The 21,390-nt window shown below is 47.8% G+C and overlaps 4 protein-coding genes across 4 annotated transcripts; 3 read left to right on the top strand and 1 right to left on the bottom strand.

The window, feature by feature from the left end:
• Positions 1–7,226: 7,226 nt before the first annotated feature.
• On the top strand, positions 7,227–10,682 carry nfkbib (nuclear factor of kappa light polypeptide gene enhancer in B-cells inhibitor, beta). The gene is made up of 6 exons (XM_067257148.1): positions 7,227–7,995; positions 8,084–8,201; positions 8,353–8,554; positions 8,654–8,742; positions 8,881–9,126; positions 9,266–10,682. Exons 1-6 carry the CDS (start codon positions 7,517–7,519, stop codon positions 9,305–9,307), a joined length of 1,176 nt encoding a protein of 391 aa, XP_067113249.1. The 5' UTR covers positions 7,227–7,516; the 3' UTR covers positions 9,308–10,682.
• A 2,222-nt stretch (positions 10,683–12,904) lies between these two features.
• On the top strand, positions 12,905–15,436 carry LOC136963123 (zinc finger and SCAN domain-containing protein 21-like). The gene is made up of 2 exons (XM_067257147.1): positions 12,905–14,123; positions 14,254–15,436. The coding sequence occupies exons 1-2, from the start codon at positions 13,471–13,473 to the stop codon at positions 15,113–15,115; spliced, it is 1,515 nt and encodes a 504-aa protein (XP_067113248.1). The 5' UTR covers positions 12,905–13,470; the 3' UTR covers positions 15,116–15,436.
• A 186-nt stretch (positions 15,437–15,622) lies between these two features.
• ftr84 (finTRIM family, member 84) lies at positions 15,623–18,008 on the bottom strand. The gene is made up of 7 exons (XM_067257146.1): positions 17,375–18,008; positions 17,158–17,253; positions 16,839–17,072; positions 16,570–16,726; positions 16,427–16,483; positions 16,282–16,335; positions 15,623–16,197 (listed from the first exon to the last, which is right to left on the bottom strand). Exons 1-7 carry the CDS (start codon positions 17,945–17,947, stop codon positions 15,656–15,658), a joined length of 1,713 nt encoding a protein of 570 aa, XP_067113247.1. The 5' UTR covers positions 17,948–18,008; the 3' UTR covers positions 15,623–15,655.
• Positions 18,009–19,019: 1,011 nt separating this feature from the next.
• On the top strand, positions 19,020–21,048 carry tppp2 (tubulin polymerization-promoting protein family member 2). Its single transcript, XM_067257152.1, has 4 exons — positions 19,020–19,160; positions 19,989–20,180; positions 20,272–20,425; positions 20,519–21,048. The coding sequence occupies exons 2-4, from the start codon at positions 19,990–19,992 to the stop codon at positions 20,708–20,710; spliced, it is 537 nt and encodes a 178-aa protein (XP_067113253.1). The 5' UTR covers positions 19,020–19,160; position 19,989; the 3' UTR covers positions 20,711–21,048.
• Positions 21,049–21,390: the final 342 nt, after the last annotated feature.

Raw genomic sequence — 21,390 nt, 5'->3', positions numbered from 1 at the left:
GGCGTTAGTGGGGCGGGGTGGGGGGGGGGGGGTGAACCTTTTAGCAGGATTAAACCTTTAGCCAGTAAAGCAAGACAGCGTGCTTGTGACTGGGTCCTGGGGGGACACTGAAGAAGGGCAAGGAAGCTGGGAGGAAGGTTGACAGGATAGGAGTGGGGCAGGAGGGGGGGGCAGGCAGAGATGTGGCAGAAGAAAAGGTGAGGAGGAAGAGGAGGAGGAGGTTAGGGGTGGGCAGGAGATATGGAGGGTGTCCAAAGAAGTGGATGTCTAAAAGGATAAGTAGTATACCGTCAGCGTCAGGGAAACATGAGCTCATGGGTTGGGAACAACACGCGGTCTGTGTGCGTGTGCGAGAGTGTAAGTGACACGCGGCGTAAACAACAGGATCATTACAAACCACAACCAACGACACACAGCGCAATCCAAGCCCAGACCAACAGAGTACAGTATCATAGTAGCTGCCTTGCGCCTAGCTGTCAGCAGGCTGGTTGCTGTGGTGACAGAGAGGCCAGTAATGATGTTAAGTACCACAGGGACTACTGTACAGAGGGACAGCATGACCGACACAACAGTGGTCCTCCGCAGAGGAGATACTGCACAGCACAACCTCCACAGCACCCATGTCTACCTGTGTGCTCACAAGAGTACCAGCATCATCCCCACACAGCTCTAGGTTTTCTTCGGCTGACTGCGATGCCACCGAACTCGTTAGAGAACAACTGATACTGGCGTCCAAAGAGGTTGAGCGACACGATGAAGGCAGGTGACATTTCTTCTTCTCTCCTCTCCTCTCCTCTCTTCTTCTCTCCTCTCTTCTCCTCTCCTCTCTTCTTCTCTCCTCTCTTCTTCTCTCATCTCTTCTCCTCTCCTCTCTTCTTCTCTCAACCTTGCACCTGGATTTCCACCAGGATATCGTAAGGGGCTCTCTCTCTCCCTGGTCTCTCTAGCCAGACACAGTCGTATGGTTCAGGCTTGGATTCTTCACTGGCTCCATTGACGAGGCCTTTTCTAACTGTACCGATCTGATAGCCTTCAAGGGGTAGCAGTGACTCAATGTACACAGAGAACATACACATGATAGTGTACCTTAGCGGTCCATATATCTGGCTTCCTGAAGCATTAAATCATGTAAGTCAATTATTTATCCCAGTGTGCAGTCATAGGAGTGGTTTGGGGCTTTGTGTGTTTACGCAGCTAAAAGAAGAGGAGGTAAATGAAACATGAGAGAAAGGGTTGGGAAGCAGTCTCGGCGGGGGAGATGAGAACTTCGATTAGAATACATTTAATGAGGTAGCCCTTGACTTTCATCAATCAAAAGATCAATGCCGGCAGAGCAGATGACAAATGTGTAATCTATTTTCTGCGTCTGTAATCCAGTCATGCATCACAGGCCATGGAATAACTCGTTAAATCATGTTCGCCTTTGTTAACCCTTTTGAGTTGGATCGCAAAGACGTCCGCTGCGGTCCCAGCTTTCCGAGACGCGGGGACTGAAGCCATTCCGCCCTAGGTGTGCTTGTTCACCAATGACAGAGAGCTTCCTTCCTAACCCTTCCTTCTGAAGCTGCGTGCCAAGGCCGGCTGGATGGGATGTGAAACAGGCTGACTGACGCTACTGACGCGGCCTAATCCCCAGAGGAGGGAGGGGGAGGGTGAGGAGGGAAAGGGAGGGGAGACAAACAGATCTGGAGAGGAAAGAAGCAGCCAGAGTGCTGGAGGGGCAGGAAACAAAGCAGTAGAAGGGCTGATGTCCTTGGCTTCTCGTGTTGACGTTCAGGGTCCTCAGGAGCAGAAGCTGGGCTCACTACAGGTCAGGCTGACGGGAAGCACAATCACAATCTACCCACGAACAAGAGACGTTCTGTTTATCGTAGCAGTGTGCTTGTGATCAAAAAGATTTCAGATATTTCTTTGAGACGGTCACATTCGGTGCGTATGCTTACACTGGAATGAGACAACTTCAGACTTAGAACACCTTTTGTTATGTTAGGGGAGCAACGAGACACATCCAAAGACATGCACAACAGAAGAATGGCATGACTTTATGGACTACACATAATTCAACATTTTATACTATTGACGACGTATATCGATTACCATCAAATCTAACGGAGCGTATTCATCCAAACATTTGAAAAGTGAAAATCTGATTTAAACATGCCAAAAAATCGAAACACACCATATTGCCATGAAAAGGATCAGTTATAAAACGATCCCTTGCCACCTGATGGAGTGCATGGGCAGGCTCTGGTTGAATCCAGCTGAGGAACCATATGCTGGTTTCAGCTCAGATGATTTCCACTGAGGTAGATTGCTTAGGTAAGACCTTTATTAGCTCCTATGGGGCATAGCAGGTCACCCACTCATAGCATGATTTCACACCACTGGCCCCATACAGTATAATCAAAGAGAAGCAATTCTGTGGCCTTTTTGCCTTCCCACCATGGACGCTAAACATCCCCGTTCTCGTCTGATCCTTCCATGCTCGACCTGAACAAACATGAGAGTTGTGGCCCTGTTTCCTCTGCTGCGTGCGCATCGTGGAATTCATTGATTGCATTGACAGATCGGGGGATTCCACGGAAGCCTAAGTCAATGCCTCGGTGCAAATGAGTATGGTAATATTGTTTGTGTACTGACGGCTGCCGTCGGCCCTCCTGACGTGACTCAGACAGGCATCATGTCGATCATCACGCTGACCCATACTGATCTAAGCCCTTGTTCCTATGAGGCCGGGACTCTAATGAAGACATATCAAGCTTCGGCTTCTGCCTTCCAGCATCCTATTAACAGTTTGACCTTGTCCCAGATTGATGGTCATGGCTGTCAGTTACACTTTGGACCATGACGTGGTATCATTATCCAGAAAGTGGGATATTTCAAATGTGTAACGTTTGATCTGTGTAACGGTGAAGTGCTCTTCCCCTTCCCAGCGAAACAGCGCTGTTCTGAACAGACGGGCACATCAGACAGCTTCTGCTCAGCTAGGAGGCTGATTGGACTATAAAGTCAGCCGGAGATCGCATATAAGACGTGTCATTAACATCTAGTGCGAGGAAAAGCGAGAACGACAAAGAGGTTAAGAAGAATATTACGCTGCGAAGAACAGTGAAGAAAGGATGAAGGAGAGCGGGAGAGCCCGGGGCTGATGAAGGAGTAGTGGAAATGTACGGCTGGTTTGGAAGAGGGAGGGAGGGAGGGAATAAGGAAGGAAGGAAGGGAGCAGGAAAGATGGGAACGGAGTGTTACAGAGAATGGCAGAAAGTGCCAGAGGTAGACTCTGACATTCATCACAGTGATGGGTCGGAGGAGGAAGGCTTGTCTTTGTCACATTGCCCCACACTGGAGCCTGACATTGCTGCCTTCGTGTCAGGGACTCAGGACCCATGCTGGCTGTGACACACTGGAAGGAGCAGCAAATGCTTGTATTTCAATGCAGAGACCCCATTTGGTCAGATACTGTATGCTGGTGGGACATATGCAACGCTACTGTCTCCTTAAATCCCACTGGGGCCAGCTTTCAGTTTTGCCATGAATTTTCTGTTACGCACGAAGTCCAGTTAAAGAGCTCAGCTCAGAAAATACCATCATTTGTATCGATAGCTATAAAAACACATTGATTGCTTCCTTCCTGCAGACCGAGAACATTAAGTCATTATTTCCGTTTACCTATCTCTCTGCTACTGCCGTGTCCGGTTTAATGATCATGTCCCGAAACACACAAACACTCTTTATATGGCCACTGTATAAGCTCTATAAAGAGCGGGGTCTGTATTATATGTAAAGCCTAACCTGCACAGAATGTCTTTGTTACTGAGAGAATACTGACGGACTACAACCATGAAGATCAGACCAGCCATTTCTGCTGATCCCTTGTTTTTCAAATCTGTGTGGGTGTGCATTCTATTATCGAATGATACTAAGGGACCCTTATGCATTTAAGATATGAATATAATTTCACTGCTCCACTAAGCCAGGAGTTGAATGCACTCGAGCGGAATAAGCGGTTGAATACCTGATCTCTGTTATTAGACACTGAGGTGACGTGTACCCCAGACAGCCAGTCCTGGCCCGCTTTCTCTGGCTGGGTGGGAGTGCGGAGCAGATGCCCAGGGCTCCACTCCCACCGCATACACTCCATCTCCCAGGGCTGTGATTTAGAGCCAGAGGAAAGAGCCATTGGCAGGTTTAAAACACTCTGTTAACAGGCCAGCTCCCCAAGGCCACAGATAACATGGCCTGGCAACTTTTCAATAAGATAAGATTTCTACTATGGCTATGCTCACAGATATCCAATAAGACTCCTACTATGGCTATGCTCACAGATATCCAATAAGACTCCTACTAGGGCTATGCTCACAGATATCCAATAAGACTCCTACTATGGCTATGCTCACAGATATCCAATAGGACTCCTACTATGGCTATGCTCACAGATATCCAATAGGACTCCTACTATGGCTATGCTCACAGATATCCAATAGGACTCCTACTATGGCTATGCTCACAGATATCCAATAGGACTCCTACTATGGCTATGCTCACAGATATCCAATAGGACTCCTACTATGGCTATGCTCACAGATATCCAATAGGACTCCTACTATGGCTATGCTCACAGATATCCAATAAGACTCCTACTATGGCTATGCTCACAGATATCCAATAAGACTCCTACTATGGCTATGCTCACAGATATCCAATAAGACTCCTACTATGGCTATACTCACAGATATCCAATAGGACTTCTACACAGACTCACAGAGATAATAAGATGCACACTTCCGCTACAAAATGGGATGGGGCATTGCTTTATAACAATCCTACTTAGCACGGATCTAATGAAATGTGTTAAAACACTGGAAATGCTTACAGCACGAACAACACTGAGTCTCTCAACTCACACCTAAACAAAGTTATAGTTGGAAGATTCTAGACTCCTCACATAAGGTGCTGTTTCTACTCTCTCGTCATCATTGCCTAATTAAAGGCCCATCTGCTGAGTTGTTTCCAGTCTGCTAGTGTCCAGGTTAATTATACCGTAAATACAAGACAAAAGCCCAGTTAAGGTTTACAAGAAGAAAATATTCAACATGTCACACCTAGTTTAAGAAAATGAAAGGTCATATGGCAGCACACACAAACACAGGTCAAACCGTCTGGTATCCATCTGCAAACATCATTTCAGGTTTCAGTGGATAAGCACACTGGTAGAATTCCATCTTTTTATTGCGGTGAGAATATTCCCTGAGGGGAATAGAGCATGGCTGAGAGCTAACATCATGTTCATACACTCATCATCAAAAAGGTAAACGCAGATGACTGCAAACCCAGGTTCACGTCAAACCGCTGCAGTTCAAACAGAGTGGTCCCACCATCTTGTTACGGTTGTGCTGACTGAGCTTCACCCTTCCTCTTGATTTCTTCAAGGATCATAGCCAGTGATCTGATAAAGGGAAGTGGGTGAGGGGTTACATGATGAGAGGGGGGTACGCATGGGGGATGGGGGATGGGTTCTCGGTGGAACTGCCACCGTTGAAGAATGTCCACAGAAGAGCGCAGAGCAGCACTTCTCATGGCTGCCGTGAAAGGGTGCTCTCCCCCTCTCCTCCCCCTCTCTCCCCCTCTCCTCCCCCTCTCTCCCTCTCCTCCCCCTCTCCCCCCCTCTCTCCCTCTCCTCCCCCTCTCCTCCCCCTCTCCCCCTCTCCTCCCCCTCTCCCCTCTCCTCCCCCTTTCTTCCCCCTCTCCTCCCCCTCTCCCCCCCTCTCTCCCTCTCCTCCCCCTCTCCTCCCCCTCTCCCCCTCTCCTCCCCCTCTCCCCCTCTCCTCCCCCTTTCTTCCCCCTCTCCTCCCCCTCTCCCCCCCTCTCTCCCTCTCCTCCCCCTCTCCCCCCTATCCTCCCCCTCTCCTCCCCCCTCTCCTCCCCCTCTCCTCCCCCTTTCTTCCCCCTCTCCTCCCTCTCTCCTCCCCCTCTCCCCCCCTATCCTCCCCCTCTCCTCCCCCTCTCCCCCCTTCTCCTCCCCCTCTCTTCCCCCTCTCCCCCCCTCTCTCCCTCTCCTCCCCCTCTCCCCCCTCTCCTCCCCCTCTCCCCCCCCTCTCCTCCCCCTCTCCCCCCCCTCTCCCCCCCCTCTCTTTCCCCTCTCCTCCCCACTCCCCTTCACCCTCCATAGTAAAATCATGGGCTGTCCACTGGGACAGCAGTCTTCTCAAGATGCTGCTGCTGGGGCTGAGCTCAGCTCCCCTTGCTAATTCTCCATATGTTCCTCTGCAGCACTTCTCTGGCACCACTACACAGTAGACCCTCACCACCACTCGCTAGCCTGCTGCCTGCCCATAGCCGCCACCTGATTATCATACCGTTTTTATTTTTTCATCAACCCGTTCAGCCTGTGTGCCCATCCCCCCCCTGCTTGCACATCCAACAATCAATATTGTAAGGCAAGTGTGAGGCTAATCTCATTCCTTAGCTGCCCCTGACAACATTCTTCCTGCCATCCATCCATAGTATGGGTGATACCTCCATGGGTGAGAGAGAGGCCTTGGGGAGGTGACCTTCATAGTGGGTTTTTTCCACTAATGAAGTATATCACTACTCTTACCATCGCTTAGACTGACCTTCAAACAACACTGCATTCTTGATTGTTACATAATTTTCTCATTATTGTATTCCATTTGTGTTTTATCAATTTACTTTAAACGGATTTCAAATACGATAAATTATCAATATCAACATTGATTATTTGCATTTCCACAAAGTATCTGTGACTAGAATCTACCATTTTAGTGTTTCAATGTAGGCCCTACAATACATTTAGTAGCCTACCTGAAAAAAGTGCTTGGTATGAAGTTTACATGAATGGACCTTTGATGCCATCCTGTGGCTGTATGTAGGCGATCTACAGTATCTGTCACTTGCATTACCTGGATATATTGTGCTGTGTACTGAAATTATTCTTACTGTCTTTTAGGGAGAAAAGATAATACCTATGACAAAAATAAAATGTACACCATATTGAACCGAACGTATAAAGAGATTCAGGGAAGGATGCAAGTTGTAAAGACTGTAGACCATAAAGTGGCGAATCTGTAGTGTTGAAACGCTTTCCCTACACATGCGCAGACTACTTACTTTCACTGTATTTTGATCACTCTAGCTAGCTAGCTAACATTAGACTGGAAGCTTGGGAATTCCCCAGCATAACTCCTTCAGTAGGGGGGGGGGGCGAGAACTATAAACAACTTAACGCTGAAACATATTTATATTACAGTGAAAAGCCCTCATTAAGATTATTCTTGATGAGATCAGTTACTGTCTAGTTGCAGCACAAAGCGCTGTTTTATTAAGTGGTTCCCTTTCTGGCTAGCTAGTCTCGGCTAGCCAACTATTGCTAGCTAGCTAATAGCGACTAGCTAGCTTGACAGTGTAAATAGTTTTCTGGTTGATAAGGATAGAACGAGGTGATCATATTTGGAGCAGATGAGTTTTTAAACGCTCGCTTGCTAACTTATTATCTGCAATGGCGGGTATACAGCCTCCGCTCAATTCTGGAAAAGAGTCATTGCGGCCTGATCTTGGTTTCGGGGTCGACAAACACGAAATTCTGGATTCGGTGCCCGAGGACTGGTGCGACAGTGGGCTAGATTGCCTCAGTGGTCCAGCGCTTAGTCTGGATGACTCCTTCAACACTGAGGTATCACAATCTTGGGTGCCAAGGTCCCATACATCGCACGATGACTCTGACAAGCGCTCCATGGACTGTAGCTCCATGGGGGGCGGTGAGAGGCTGGACTCAGCTATTGGGGACTCAATAACAGATGAGACCATGGGGAATATATCGCAGGAGCTCGGGACCATGCACCTGAGTGAACCGGTTATCATTGAGTCTGGGGATGACGGTAATACTGGAAGGCAAGGTGCAATAAACCCGGAGGAGGAACGGCGGAGGAGAGAGGAAATTTTCAATACACTGAACTTTGTTTCTGAAGACGGAGACACGTGAGTGTCAAGCATTTCCTCTTCTCGTTACATCTTTAAAGTCATGCCAATGTCTTAGTCTGTGTTAACCCTACATTGTTTCTTACAGGGCTCTTCACCTGGCATTTATTCATGAGCACTGGGCTTTTGTGCAGTACTTATTAGGGATGATAGCATTGGACCAAAGCTGGGTATCTTACCTGGACATTCAGAATCATTTGGGACAGGTGAGCACAGGTCTAACACTGGAGAAATGCTCTCCTGTGGTCTTCAGTCGCCGTCAGAACCTGTAAGGTGACCCAGTGATTGTGACCACGTCGATGCTAACTTTCCATTGTAATGTGACTGTTTTCCTCCCGATCTCTCTGTCTTTGACAGACGGCCCTCCACCTGGCGGTGATTGTCGACCAGCCCCAGTGTGTGAGGGGACTGTTGTGGGGTGGGGCCAGTGCAGAGCTCCAGGAGAGGGGGGGAAACACCCCACTGCACCTGGCTGTCAGGGAGCTGAGGCACGACTGTGTCCGTGAGATCACCTCCAACTGCCAGAGCGCTGACTACCTACATGTCACCAACTACTCAGGTACTGTGTAGCTTGCATATGGCTCAGTGGGGAGATGTCTTCACCCGTCCCACCTCCTCAAGTGTATTTTTTTTTTTTTTTTTTACTCCATTCTTATAGGCGTGAGTGCTCTACACTTGGCAGTGCAAAGGGGCAGAGAGGACATCATTGGGATGCTGATTGAGGCAGGAGCAGATGTTAACCAGAGGGTGAGTACATCTTCTGACTGGTGCAGCCATAGACCAGATGAGTTCAAACATGTCTGCTCTTCACTCCTTCACTAAAGGTCACCTAATTTGCTTGGAATGATAAATCATGCGTGTTTGTGTGTGTGTGTGTGTATCCAGGACCTGAGCTCCGGCCGTTCCCCATTGCACTGGGCAGTGGAGTCCCAGAGTACCCGGGTGGTGCAGCTCCTGCTGCAGGGTGGAGCCAGTGTGGACCAGCCCTCCTATGCAGGCCACACAGCCCTGTACTGTGCTCTACACAGGCCCAACAAGGAGGTGCAGGCCCTCCTGAAGGCTCGAGGAGCCTCCGACACCCGGCAGGAGGAAGAGGAGGAGGAGGAAGAGGAGGAGAAAGAGAGCGAAGAGGTGAGAATACATGGAGAGTATGTAGAGTCTGCCCTTTTGTTGTTCCACAACTGTTCAGGTCAGCATTCCAGACATTACCTGTGCTTTCAACTTTATGACACTAAATTATTACCTCTGTGCTTGTCTTTTTTTTTTGGAGGAATTTGACGACGTCATCATCAATGGTCAGCGAGTACACTAACCATGAACATCAGCATTAACATGGACACTGGGCTACATTAGGTCAAGGCACTGCTGTTGGGCTTCTGATAGATGTGCGATTGTGCATTTGTGTGTGGTTTGTGTATGTACCTGTAACTTGTATATACAATAGTAAGGGAAAAGAACCCACGCCCTCCACTCAACCAAGAACAAAGTCATTCAGTTTAATGGATCATACTATTACTATGGAGATTGAGTCTCCCTCTATGGAAAAGTGTATTATAGTTTGACATGAAGGTTTCAGTGTCGGTAGTAGGATAATAGGAATGGCTTCAGCTGTGTTCTATAAAACTGTAACCATCGCTATTGTCACCAGTGAGTCATTAGCTCTTTGTTTTTGTTTGAACTCTACTGACGATAGACAACCTTGTGTAATGTGTTAAATGTGCTACAGATTCTTTCCATTTCTGAATCATAGTTAGCTAAGTAAACTGTAAACAGATTGGAATAAGGACCTGTTCCATCAGCCTCTGAGACCACTTGACAAACTCACAGTCTTATCTTAGATTTAAAAAACATTTGTAATGCAAAGTTATTTATATAGTCAAGTTTAATTTATACTGTAAGATAAAAGTTCAAAATTAGCTGATATTTGGGGATTTTAGTTTGTGTACCTACTCTTTGTGTTTTGCTGATGCAATCATGTTATTTTATTGACTCATTGATTTTTTGGGGCATGTTTTTCCTCCCAATGTATGAAGAGAGGTGTTATGGTGACTTTTAAAAAGGCATTTAAGAAAGGGTGGTGACAGAATATGGGAGTAAGTGTTTGTGATAAAGATTGTACTAATTAGGTGAAAGGAAGATTTAAAGGTTGACAAAGCATGCCAGGGGTTTGTGTGCCACGAGGAGGGTTGACATATTCTATCTTGGAAAGAGACATTTATGTTGGGTTAAATTGCTGACATTGGTTTACAATAATTATGGCATGGAAGGGCACTAGTGGAAGAAGAAAAAACATGCTAAAGTGGAAATGATCTGCCCCAAGGACACCCAAAGAAAAAATCTGATGTATATTATCAATATTATGAGCATGCTGTCTATATGGTTGATGTAATTGGAACTGTATAATAAATACAGTAGATTAAAAAGGGCATATTTGATAAGTAAATCATTAGAGCACAACACCGGCTACATAGATCTTCTTTCGTGAAATCCAGATGACCACATTGTTTACAGCTGCCAGATCAATGATCTCAACATGTCTATGATTTGACAGATGAAAGTGGTTGTGTGGATTCCCAGAATTCATATGGAAATTGAAAAGATTATCCTTCTCGGGTACCGTGTGATGTGCGCATGGTTGTCCAGTCTATTTTCTGGTTGTTACAATTAAATGATTCCCCTCGGAAAATATGAGCAATCTAGTAATAGTAGCAACTGGTTAATCAATACGTTCGTCTTATTGGCAGCAAAAGCAGTATCCTACCGAGTGTGAGTTTTATGTTAGCTTGATTCTCGAAATAATAAGTTACTGTTACGATGCCTAGCAAAGTTATAGCTAAAAGCGTGTTAGCCTACAGCAGCTATGTATTGTGCATGATGTAGCTACCTCTGATGTTGTACGTTATGTTTTTTCAAAACAAAAAAAAATTGTAAGATGCAAAAATACGGTAGATCGATAGGGTAGATATGTTCTCATGTAGTTTAATACATATCTAGTCTAATATTAAGTTGAGTTCTAAATACACATTATGGTTATTGGTCACAGTAGTAGCCCATGTCTCAAATGTTAGAAATTTAAAAGGAACAAATCGATAGTCAGTATTTCTGCTCACTTCGCAGAGTTTAAAGGTTGCTAGTTAGCTCAGCAATTACCTGGGCCACGTATTTGTTTTTAAACGTGTTGTACTAGAGAGGAAGCATGGATGTGGTCCGGTTGTTTACCTCTCTCATAGCTGCGCATCGACAGCAGCAGCAGACTTTAGCTCTGCAGGGGGAGATTCAGGCTGAGATTCTGGCACAACTCCTAGACCAGGAGGAAGTTAACAGCAGGACTCAGTCCAATAAGGATGTCATTGAGGATGCAGAGGCTCACCTAATTCTTCTGGAGGAAGTCTTCAAAAGTGTTAAGCTATCTAACATAAAATGTAGACTAGCAGGTCTCCTGGGTGAGGAGAGCCTTAGGGCTGAGGAGCCCGACTATGAGGTACTGAAGGCCGGTTTGTTGGACCATGCGAGGGAGGCGGATATACAGGTGCAGCAAGACTTCAGCTCTGTGAGGTTTGACCCCCAGAAGGGGCCTAGGGAGCTTGGACAGGGGCTGGAGTGTGCAGCCCAGCGCTGGCTTCGGCCTGAAAGGAGAACAGCCATGGAAGTGGTCAGGTGTGTCACCCTGCAAAGGTTTGTCTCACTCTTGCCTGAAGATGTTGCAGCCCATGTGCTGAAACAGTGCCCTCACGACATGGAGCACGCAGTGTGCATGGCTGAGGAATACATACATGCCCTGACAGAGGAAGGAAGTAGGATGACGGACGGCCACACTCACACTGTGGGATATCCTTCCAACCAGCCAGCCAAGGAACAGGAACAAGGGTAAGGCAGAGTAATACTTGAACCCTGAACTGTGACGTATTCGAAGTCACACTGATGGTTTTGATACAGTAACAATTAACCAATGATGTGTTCTTTTGTTTCAGGGGTGCAAATCATCTACATTTTGAGGGGATGGAAGGAAGAGACAAGGTGGTTCTTGTTGAGGGCAGTGTTGTAAAGGAGGAGGTAGACGACTATTTAGTAGCGGATGTCAGTGGGACGGAGTTAGACAGTAGTGGGTTGTACTGTGAGGGAGGAGCTGATGATGATGCTGCCAACATCGAGAGGTTTCAGCTAAGAAACATGACAAATATGGTGCCTCCATCTGACACTACCAAGAGAGATGTTTCTGCTTCCGAGGAGGGTGAGGCTGTGTCTTTAACACCCTCTTATCTGCAGAGCGGCAAGCAGCCATGTCTAGACAGTGGCAGCAACTACGGCATGGCTAGCCATTCACAAAGATACAATGGCAGAGCCTTTAAGTCGTTTTGCTGCCTTGACTGTGACCAGAGATTTGAGTCTCAGAAGGACCTGACCCAGCATCGTAGGAGTCATGCCAAGACTCATTGCTGCCCTGAGTGTGGGAAGAACTTCCGGGACAGTTTTAATCTGAAATGTCACCTGAGGACCCATACAGGCGAGCGGCCTCACCATTGTCACTATTGTGGAAAAACCTTTGCTCAGGAGCACGGGCTTCTGCAGCACATCAATATCCACACTGGAGCAAGGCCTTTCTGCTGTACTGTGTGTGGAATGGGCTTTCGTCACAGCCGAACTCTCAAGAAACACATTGTTCTTCACTCCCAAGACAGGCCTTTCCTCTGTGCCCATTGTGGAGTGACATTCAAACTTAATGATACATTGAAGAGGCATCTGAAAACTCACACAGGAGTACAAGGTGTGAATAAACATAAGTGACATCGATTGCTTTCCCTTTCCGGAATTCTTTCTTAGTAAGAACTGAGGAAATGGCACAACGCTGTCAACTTTACCACTTACCACCCGGCTAATCGGGAGAAACATTTAAATATTGTCTCACCAAAATTCTTTATGAACCTTGATGAACCCTTTTTTATCACCTTTCAAGAAGTGACATGGAAGTGACACAATACCTGTGGGGTAACTGTAAATATTCCCCGTGTGCTACTAGAAGGCTAAACAGTTCCGTGTTTCCCTTACGTTCACCATCATTGTATTAGCCAGTTAGCTAAATCTTTAGCTTGGAATTATCATAATTTTGACGGTATTTTATAACTACCACTTAATTCGGACCTTGCTACGTACCATTTCTATCTTGGTGGTAGTGCTTATATGCAAGTTGGCCAGCAAGTTAGCCAGTTGCAAGGTTGAGAACGTTAAATGGCTGACTGTACAGTGGTTGCTAGCTAGTTGATGTTATTAGCTCAATGTTGTAGCTAGCTGATGTTATTAGCTGTGTATACGAGGTTGCGTGCAATCTACACTTTTAAATATACTTTTTGTTTAACGCTAAAGCCAATTGTATTTACAAATAGTTCATAATTCATATTATTGTTCTTGTCGGAATGCTGCTGTAAGCAAGAACACGTAGCTAGCTAATACATTAATTGTGTTCAGCAACCCATAGCAATGGTCTCTGTGGATGTTACAGAATTTCTAGTGTCCTTGCTAGACGTGCATAAATTGCAACTGCAGGCTCTCACTAAACAGGGAGAGATCCAAGCCAAGGTCCTCAGACAGGTTATAAAAGATGGTTTATCAAGAAGAAGTGACATCCCTTCATCTCGGGACACTAACAAGCAAGGCAAGATGACCGTAATGGAAGAAAAAGAGTCCGCGGAATGGTGCGCAAGGTTGGCTGAGTTACTCCAAGCTGAGGTACATATCAAATCGAATTTTACTGGATCTCAAAGGATACTTCCTTCTGAAGCTCAGCCCTTACCTGTGGAGGACCAAGGCAGACGTGACTTCCTGTCATTAAAGTATGATCCCCATAAGGGAGTTAGAGAGCTGGGCCTAAAGCTAGACTCTGCTGCCAAGCGCTGGCTGAGGCCCGACCTGAGAAGTGCTGCACAGGTAGAGCAGTGTGTGGCCATGGAGCACTTCCTATCCCTCTTGCCACATGAAGCAGCCGTCTGGGTGCAGAAGCAGCACCCCAGGGACATGGAGGAGGCCATCAGCTTGGCGGAGCGTTGGATTGGGTGCGGAGACTCCCTGAATGTTGGCTCTACGGATACACAGACTGACTCAGAGCATGGTTCCCCCAACATCCAGCAGCAAAGGTATGTCTTACAGTCATGACTATGTTGAGTGACTCATTTTTACATATATACCATCAGAGAACGTCCAGGAGGGTTTCCAATAAGAGAATTATCCTTGTCCTTGAAGCTTTCTTTATCTTTTGTTTTACAGGATTGACAAGACAATGCAGAGGATCGATGATCAGCCTGATGCTTCATCGGAGTCTTTTGACAGTCAAATGGAGACTGTCAAGCTGGAGTCTGGCCAGCTGAGCCTGGAGGTCTCGGAGCTGGAGGCCCCCAGTCTGGAGGAGGAGCACGACCAGAGTTCCCCACAGGAAGTGGTCCCCTTTGTGTGTAAGCAGGAGGAAGAGGAACCAGACTTCACACAGGAGAGCCAGTGGGCTCAGGAGAGGGCCCCGGCTGAAGGCTTCCACTTGTCCGTGGGCTCATTAGCACAGGGGAGCATGTCTGTATCCGATTGTGTCCTCCCTCCAGAATGCTGTTCTCTCATCTCCACCTTGCCCACAACCTCCAGCCAGGCCTCTCCACAGTCACCCACCGGTCTAGTTCGGGACCTGTATTATCAGTGTGTCAAGGACAGTCCAATGACAGCTCGACGTAGGGGTGTTAATGCCTCTTTGATGGATCCTGAGGCTCACCTCTCTGCAGGGTACACGGGGCAGTTCTCTGAGAATGTTCTAGAGCAGCAGCAGACGTGGAAGACTCCCCCAGGAGTCCCCTCACCCATACTGAACTCTCACCTCACCCTGCCCTCTCACCAGTGCCCAGACTGTGGCTGCTGCTTCACCCAGCAGAGAAGCTTACAGGAGCACAGGAACATTCACACCGGGGAGAGGCCTTTTGTATGCGACTTGTGTGGGAAAGCCTTCTGCCACCGCCGGACTCTGAACAAACACACTCGCATCCACTCCAGGGAGAGACCTTTTCATTGCGACTACTGCGGACAGACCTTCAAACTCAAAGACACCATGAAGAGGCATCAGATGGCCCACTGTAGGCACACGCCGTAACATCCACCTGCTCGCCCAGCAGGTCGTCATGACGATGAACAAACAAAAGGAGATGTGTGCTTTGGGCTTTCTGAGTTGTGTGAATATTGGTCTGCTACGCAGGCAGATTCCTAGTGAAAATCCATGTGTGTTTTCATTTGACGCAGTTTGTACGTGTTGTGTGTGTGTGTATACACAAACATTCATATTACCTGTGGTTCATGTTGATGGTTAGTTCATTTAGTAATCATGCTATCATTAACTATAGTCACTAGATTATTCAAACATGCGTTTTTAAGAGAACGGGGGAGGGGGTAATTTATGTACATAAAGCATTTTATATGGCTATTCCTTTATTTGATAGTTAATCACATTGACATTGTTTTTCTATGGTTCCAAGTAAAATAATGTTTTGTGATGAATGAACAAACATTTGAATATTATTCTTAGTAATATATTATAAAATCTTTAGATATTGTAAATTTCTGATTCATGTCCCATTGAATTTACTGTAGTCTATTACACACTTTACAATTGTCAATCTGTGCTTTATTCCTGACCTCAGTAAGGGATATTGTTCTCTTTGAGCTGGCAGAGAGACACTGAGGATCCCACACCAAAGCCTGCATACAGAGGTTCAGAGAACTGGCCCTGAAACTTGTGAATCAGCTCCATGGTGTCTGAAACAGAGTAGAAAGCCACAGTTCTGGCAGCGTAGTCCAGATACACACCGATTCTCGTGGCCCGCGGGCCACCCGGTAAGTCTTTGTCCATTTTGTTGTGCCAGGCGGAATATCCCGAGTCAGAGCAGAGCAGACTCCAGGACTTGTCGTTGTAGCCCAGCAGGCTGTTTGAGTTCTTGCCCTTGCGGCTGATGCTCTTGTAGGCCACCCCGATGGAGAACTCTCCCCCCCACTCGGCCTCCCAGTAGTATCTGAATCCCCCCAGAGCCTCCCTACACAGCACCTGGGAGAAGCCATCAAAGCGCTCAGGGTGGTCGGGGTATAACTGGACAGACTTTTTACGCGTCACCCTGAGGTTCCCCTCAGACAGAACCAACTCTTTATATGCCGTGTTTGGGTCAAAGGTCAGACGACAAGCATCTGAAAAACAATCAACGGTGTTAGGATGCCCCTTCACATCAGCCATATCTGCATGGATGAGAAGGAAGGGAGCAGACTACTCACATTTCAAGAAGTCCGATCTCTTTTTGGGCTCTGTGTAGTCAACTCTAGAGGGAGCTGTATTTAATTAAAAAATCAATTGCATCCATTAGTAAGCTGTTATGGTGAACTGATTCATCACAAATAGTCAAATTAAATGATCACATACCTTTGATTTGTTTTTCTCCACTCCGTGGTAGAAGAATGTACACTGGGGTTTCATTAACTGTAAATACAAAATTATTGTTGATTATAAAAACATTCTATGCCAAGGCGACGTCAAAACAGTGTTTGTTTTCCTCTCTGACTCACCCCTCTTAGAGATTTTGCTGAGTTCCTTCTTACATATGTCATCTAGATGCTCCTTCATGTCTGTGGCTGTCTTGGCCATCTCACCAAAAGAGAACTGGGGGTTCATCAGAACCTTTGGCACCATGGGCTCCGGAGGAACGCACAGCGTAGGGAAATTCTAGACAACATAAGACACAGTCATGGAGTGTACGTAGCATTTTGGCGTCATTTACTACACGTCAACCTCCAGCTAAGTGGTCGTCCATCTTCCTAGCGCCGGGAGAACCGACCTGCAGGAAGTGGATGTTGTCCTCCGTCTCCAGGATCTGCCGCAGCTCGGCGTCTCTGCGCTGCAGCTCCATGATCTCCTGCTCCAGACGCTCCACGTAGCCCTCGGCCTGAGACATGGCCGCCTGCATGTTGGCCTTGACCAGCTGGTTGACCTCCGCGTGCCACCGCTCCACCGCCAGCAGCATCTCGTTGAAGGTCTTATCGCTCTCCGTCAGTGCTCTCTGGCCGGCGTCCTGTAGAGCGAAGGGCACAGGGTTGTTGGGAACGACATGTTGTCTTGCTGCTACTTGTCTGATATGTAATGGGTGTAGGCCTTACCTTAAGAACATCAACGTTGTGCCTCAGCTCCTGTAGCTCCTTCAGCCTCTCCTGGATAATGTGCTGGACTTCAGTCTGAGTTCCAACCAGGGATTTCTGTCAGAAAAGGACAAGGATATTGTGAGGAAAACTGTTTTTGAAAAAAAGACTTTCTGAGGACGGAATCGGTGTGAAACTATGGCACCACAGATGACCGCGAGGTCGACCGAGGACTTGCCTGTTTCTCTGCGCGCTCCTCCTCCGCTGAGATGATGTTGTGCCCCCGGTGCTCCCTGACCGTGCACAGCACACAGATGCACATCTTATCCGAGCGGCAGAACAGCTCCAGGCCCTTCTCGTGCTGGGGGCAGATCTTCCTGTCCAGGTGGCCCGTCTCGTCCACCAGCTTGTGCCTCTTAAAGGTGGCTGACTCGTAGTGGGGCTTGACGTGCGTTTCGCAGTAGTAGGCCAGGCACATGAGGCAGGACTTGACGGCCTTGCTGCGTCGGCCGACGCAGAAGTCACACAGTGACTCCCTCTGGAGGTGGGGGAAGGGCGAGAGCTCCGGGAGATGTCTCCGCTCCTGGGTGACGTTGGGGACGTTGCGTCTAAGCACGGGCCGTGGGGTGAAGGTGGCCCGGCACTGGGGGCAGCTGTACACCCCGACGTGGTCACACTGGTCCCAGTAGATCTTGATGCACTCCAGGCAGTAGGTGTCTCCACAGGGGATGGTGACGGGGTCTCGTAGCACGTCCTCGCAGAGAAGGCAGGTGTAGAGGTCCGGGGGCATGGGGAAGCTGGAGTCGGCCATGGTGCTGCTTGGGGAAGGCGCTGGAACAAAGCTGGAGTCTCACAACACCTGAAGGAGTGAAAGTCGAGGAGGAAACCAGCCCCACAGGCCCCCGCAGTTCCTACTTATGGCCCAGGTTTTGTTTTCCCATAAACAGACACTCAGGTGTTCTCACACACCCAAGCATTTCAGCACCTGTATGAAACTTGTTCATGACTGTGACCATGGCGGAAAGGACGTTTTAACACGTGAACTGGCACTAACAGCTGAACATGATGAACATGATATTTTTGTGAGGTATTACAGATGGACTCACAAACAAAGTCACAAACGAGTCGTAAATGTGTGACGTTTCAGCATAATGCTGAATATATATAGCTTATATATACAGTATATACATATACAGACAGTGGTAATGACAAAACATTATGTTTCATGGTGGCTGATGATGTCAAAACAGCTAACCCTGCCACACAACACCCCTGGGACATAACTGGATAAACAAATACTTAAAGACAAGGTTAGAGCCCCCAAGGACAAACGAAAGACTGCAAACCGAGTTTGTTGACAGCAAACCCCTATCCCAGGACTACACTTTTCCTTTCAACCACTAGAGTATGTTTGGGGGGGGGGGGATCACAGCTCATTTATGTCCCTAATAATACATGAGCTTTTCCAATAGTAGAATGTCGTTAATGAAGTGAAAGTATATATCGTATATTCTGTGACTGGATCTCACAGAAACATAATGTTTTATTTTCAGTTGTTGTTGAAAAGTAGGGCAGGGATTTCATATGTGAAGTGTCAACTGTTCATGTAGAATGTGCACTGCACTGGATGGGCTGTTTCTCATCTTCATCAACACAAAGGGCCTGTTGTATCTTGGGACTGACAGACAGACAGGGCAGGGTGTGGCCCACACAGCTGTGGCCTAAATCATGGAGGATGGCGAGGGGAGGGAGAGAGGAGGAAAAGGAGGGAGGGAGGAGGGGGGGGAGCATGAACGAGTGCGCGTGTGCTCCGGGGGGAGGAGGGTGCACATGATGTCATAGCTTGTGCTTGTCGGTACTCTGCCTCCCTATCCGCTCTCCATCCTTCTCTCTCTCTGTCTCCCTCCATCTCTCTCTCATCATTGTGAAGGACGGTGAGGGGCTAAGCAAAGAGGAGGAGGAGGACACAGCATCCACACAGGTTTACCTACGGCATCATCATTCAGCCTTCCAACACCTAACAGGTACATATCAGCTAATGTCCACAGCAGTATAGACGAGCAAATGAAGTAAACACTGAAGGAAATGAGGTTGTAATGGTTTGGTTCTCATTCTTGACATAAACGTATACTTCAAAAATATTCTGCACTTTATTATGTATATATGAGAATAGATATAGATATGTGTTACCTTTCAGTTAGATACAATGCAAAATCTTGTCATATTAGGTGAATAATCCAGATAATTACCCTTAAGAGCTACTTTCTTGTTTTTAGGAATCGTGGATTTGGGATTCCAGTTCAAGTTATTTTCACATTTGAATACAAAATGGGATTGAGCAGTACAACATGCAGTATGGTTCAGAGATTTTAAATGTTTGTTCAAACCTTTCTACCCAACAACAAGCTGCTTTCCAGCTACGGCTCCATCACATACCCTTATTAAATCAAGTGGCTCTCAGAGAGTAGCTAGACCAGCCTTAACAGTTTGAGATGGATGAGTGTGGGAGGATGAGAGGGTGTGTTGGGATGTGGTGAGGATGGAGCGTGTGTGTTGGGCTGTAAGTGTGTGTTAGGGTTTGGGTGGGGGTGAATGTGGGTGTGTCCATGTTTTTCTCAAGTGAGAAGCACAGCAGCTATTTCTTGACGAGGCAAAGAATCAATCCTGCTAATGGAGTCATTCTGACGTGTGTGTGCTTGTTGCCAAGAGAACACAGTGCTGAAAACCTTACCTTCATTACCAGACAGATCCTAATGGACCCTCCATTTTCTTGATTGTTCTCTAAATGGACCATACTATTCTCGCTAGATAAACTGTTCTCAGACGTTCATGCTTCTGTGTGTGTTTTCCAGTATGGCAGAGGGCTCAGGAACTGTGGCAGAGGTGGAGACCTCATTCAAGAAGTTTGCTGTTCACGGAGACACCAAGGCCACCGGGAAGGAGATGAACGGCAAAAACTTTGTCAAACTCTGTAAGGACTGCCGCATCATCGACGGCAAGAATGTCACCGCCACCGATGTGGACATTGTCTTCAGTAAAGTCAAGTGAGAAACTGCATATTCTTTCCATATTAGATCTATATTTCATCTCTCGTTACAGTGACATCAGTGTACAATGATTTCGTGTTTGTGTCAGGGCCAAGACAGCCCGGGTCATAACGTTTGAACAGTTCAGCCAGGCTCTGGTGGAGTTGGCTCCTAAGCGCTTTAAAGGGAAGGGCCAGGAGGAGGCGCTACAGCAGCTCTACGGCCTCATCGCTGGCAAGGAGCCTGCTAACGCGGGCGTCACTGTGGGTGTCTCACAGTCTACACACTCTCATCTGCCCCTTTCCTGTCTTGTGTGTTGTTTCTGTCTCATTTCTCTGTCTCGCTCTGTTTCTCAGAAAGTGGCGAAGGCGGCTGCGGTGGACAGGCTGACGGACACGTCAAAGTTCACCGGGTCACACAAGGAGCGTTTCGACGAGACAGGCAAGGGGAAGGGCAAGGTTGGGCGAGAGGAAGTCCCTGACGCCAGTGGCTATGTGGGTGCATACAAGGGCCAAGGGAGCTATGAGGACAAGGTCAAGGAGGCATAGTGTATAGCAGATGCCCATACCCAGCCATTAACACCCCACATACTGTACAGTCAGTTAGAGCTGTGTATACACTGCATAGAATGAATTGGTATGTTCATAAGTTACATTATGATGCATTTGCTTATAAAATGTGCTGGGGTCCATACATTGATAGGGACCAAATAATTTGTCCGCCAAAGTCAATGACTTCACTTCTTAATATACTTTGAGTTACTACACCTACACTACTGCCCCTGCCCCCCTGCCCCCCTGCATCCCTGCCCCCTGTCCCCCTGCCCCCCTGCCCCCTGCCCCCTGCATCCCTGCCCCCTGTCCCTCTGCCCCCCTGCCCCCCTGCATCCCTGTCCCCCTGCATCCCTGCATCCCTGAATCCCTGCCCCCCTACCCCTGCCCCTGCATCCCTGCCCCCCTGCATCCCTGCATCCCTGCATCCCTGCCCCCCTGCATCCCTGCCCCCCTGCATCCCTGCATCCCTGCATCCCTGCATCCCTGCCCCCCTGCATCCCTGCATCCCTGCATCCCTGCCCCCCTGCATCCCTGCCCCCCTGCATCCCTGCATCCCTGCATCCCTGCATCCCTGCCCCCCTGCATCCCTGCCCCCCTGCATCCCTGCATCCCTGCCCCCCTGCCCCTGCATCCCTGCCCCTCTGTTCCTCTGCTTCCATGGCCCTAGCCTGCCT

The sequence above is a fragment of the Osmerus mordax genome, chromosome 19 (assembly GCF_038355195.1).
Source record: "Osmerus mordax isolate fOsmMor3 chromosome 19, fOsmMor3.pri, whole genome shotgun sequence".
Classification (NCBI taxonomy): domain Eukaryota; kingdom Metazoa; phylum Chordata; class Actinopteri; order Osmeriformes; family Osmeridae; genus Osmerus; species Osmerus mordax.
This window is presented reverse-complemented; position numbering and strand designations above follow the sequence as displayed.

Coding starts and splice junctions, on each gene's coding strand:
- tppp2 (XM_067257152.1), top strand. CDS start 19,990: ATGGCAGAGGGCTCAGGAACTGTGGCAGAGGTGGAGACCTCATTCAAG. Junction 20,181..20,271: donor ATTGTCTTCAGTAAAGTCAA/GTGAGAAACTGC, acceptor TGTTTGTGTCAG/GGCCAAGACAGCCCGGGTCA. Junction 20,426..20,518: donor CTGCTAACGCGGGCGTCACT/GTGGGTGTCTCA, acceptor TCTGTTTCTCAG/AAAGTGGCGAAGGCGGCTGC.
- nfkbib (XM_067257148.1), top strand. CDS start 7,517: ATGGCGGGTATACAGCCTCCGCTCAATTCTGGAAAAGAGTCATTGCGG. Junction 8,743..8,880: donor GAGCAGATGTTAACCAGAGG/GTGAGTACATCT, acceptor GTGTGTATCCAG/GACCTGAGCTCCGGCCGTTC. Junction 9,127..9,265: donor AGGAGAAAGAGAGCGAAGAG/GTGAGAATACAT, acceptor TTTTTTTTGGAG/GAATTTGACGACGTCATCAT.
- ftr84 (XM_067257146.1), bottom strand. CDS start 17,947: ATGGCCGACTCCAGCTTCCCCATGCCCCCGGACCTCTACACCTGCCTT. Junction 16,727..16,838: donor ACAACATCCACTTCCTGCAG/GTCGGTTCTCCC, acceptor TATGTTGTCTAG/AATTTCCCTACGCTGTGCGT. Junction 16,198..16,281: donor GAGATCGGACTTCTTGAAAT/GTGAGTAGTCTG, acceptor ATTGTTTTTCAG/ATGCTTGTCGTCTGACCTTT.
- LOC136963123 (XM_067257147.1), top strand. CDS start 13,471: ATGGTCTCTGTGGATGTTACAGAATTTCTAGTGTCCTTGCTAGACGTG. Junction 14,124..14,253: donor CCCAACATCCAGCAGCAAAG/GTATGTCTTACA, acceptor TTTGTTTTACAG/GATTGACAAGACAATGCAGA.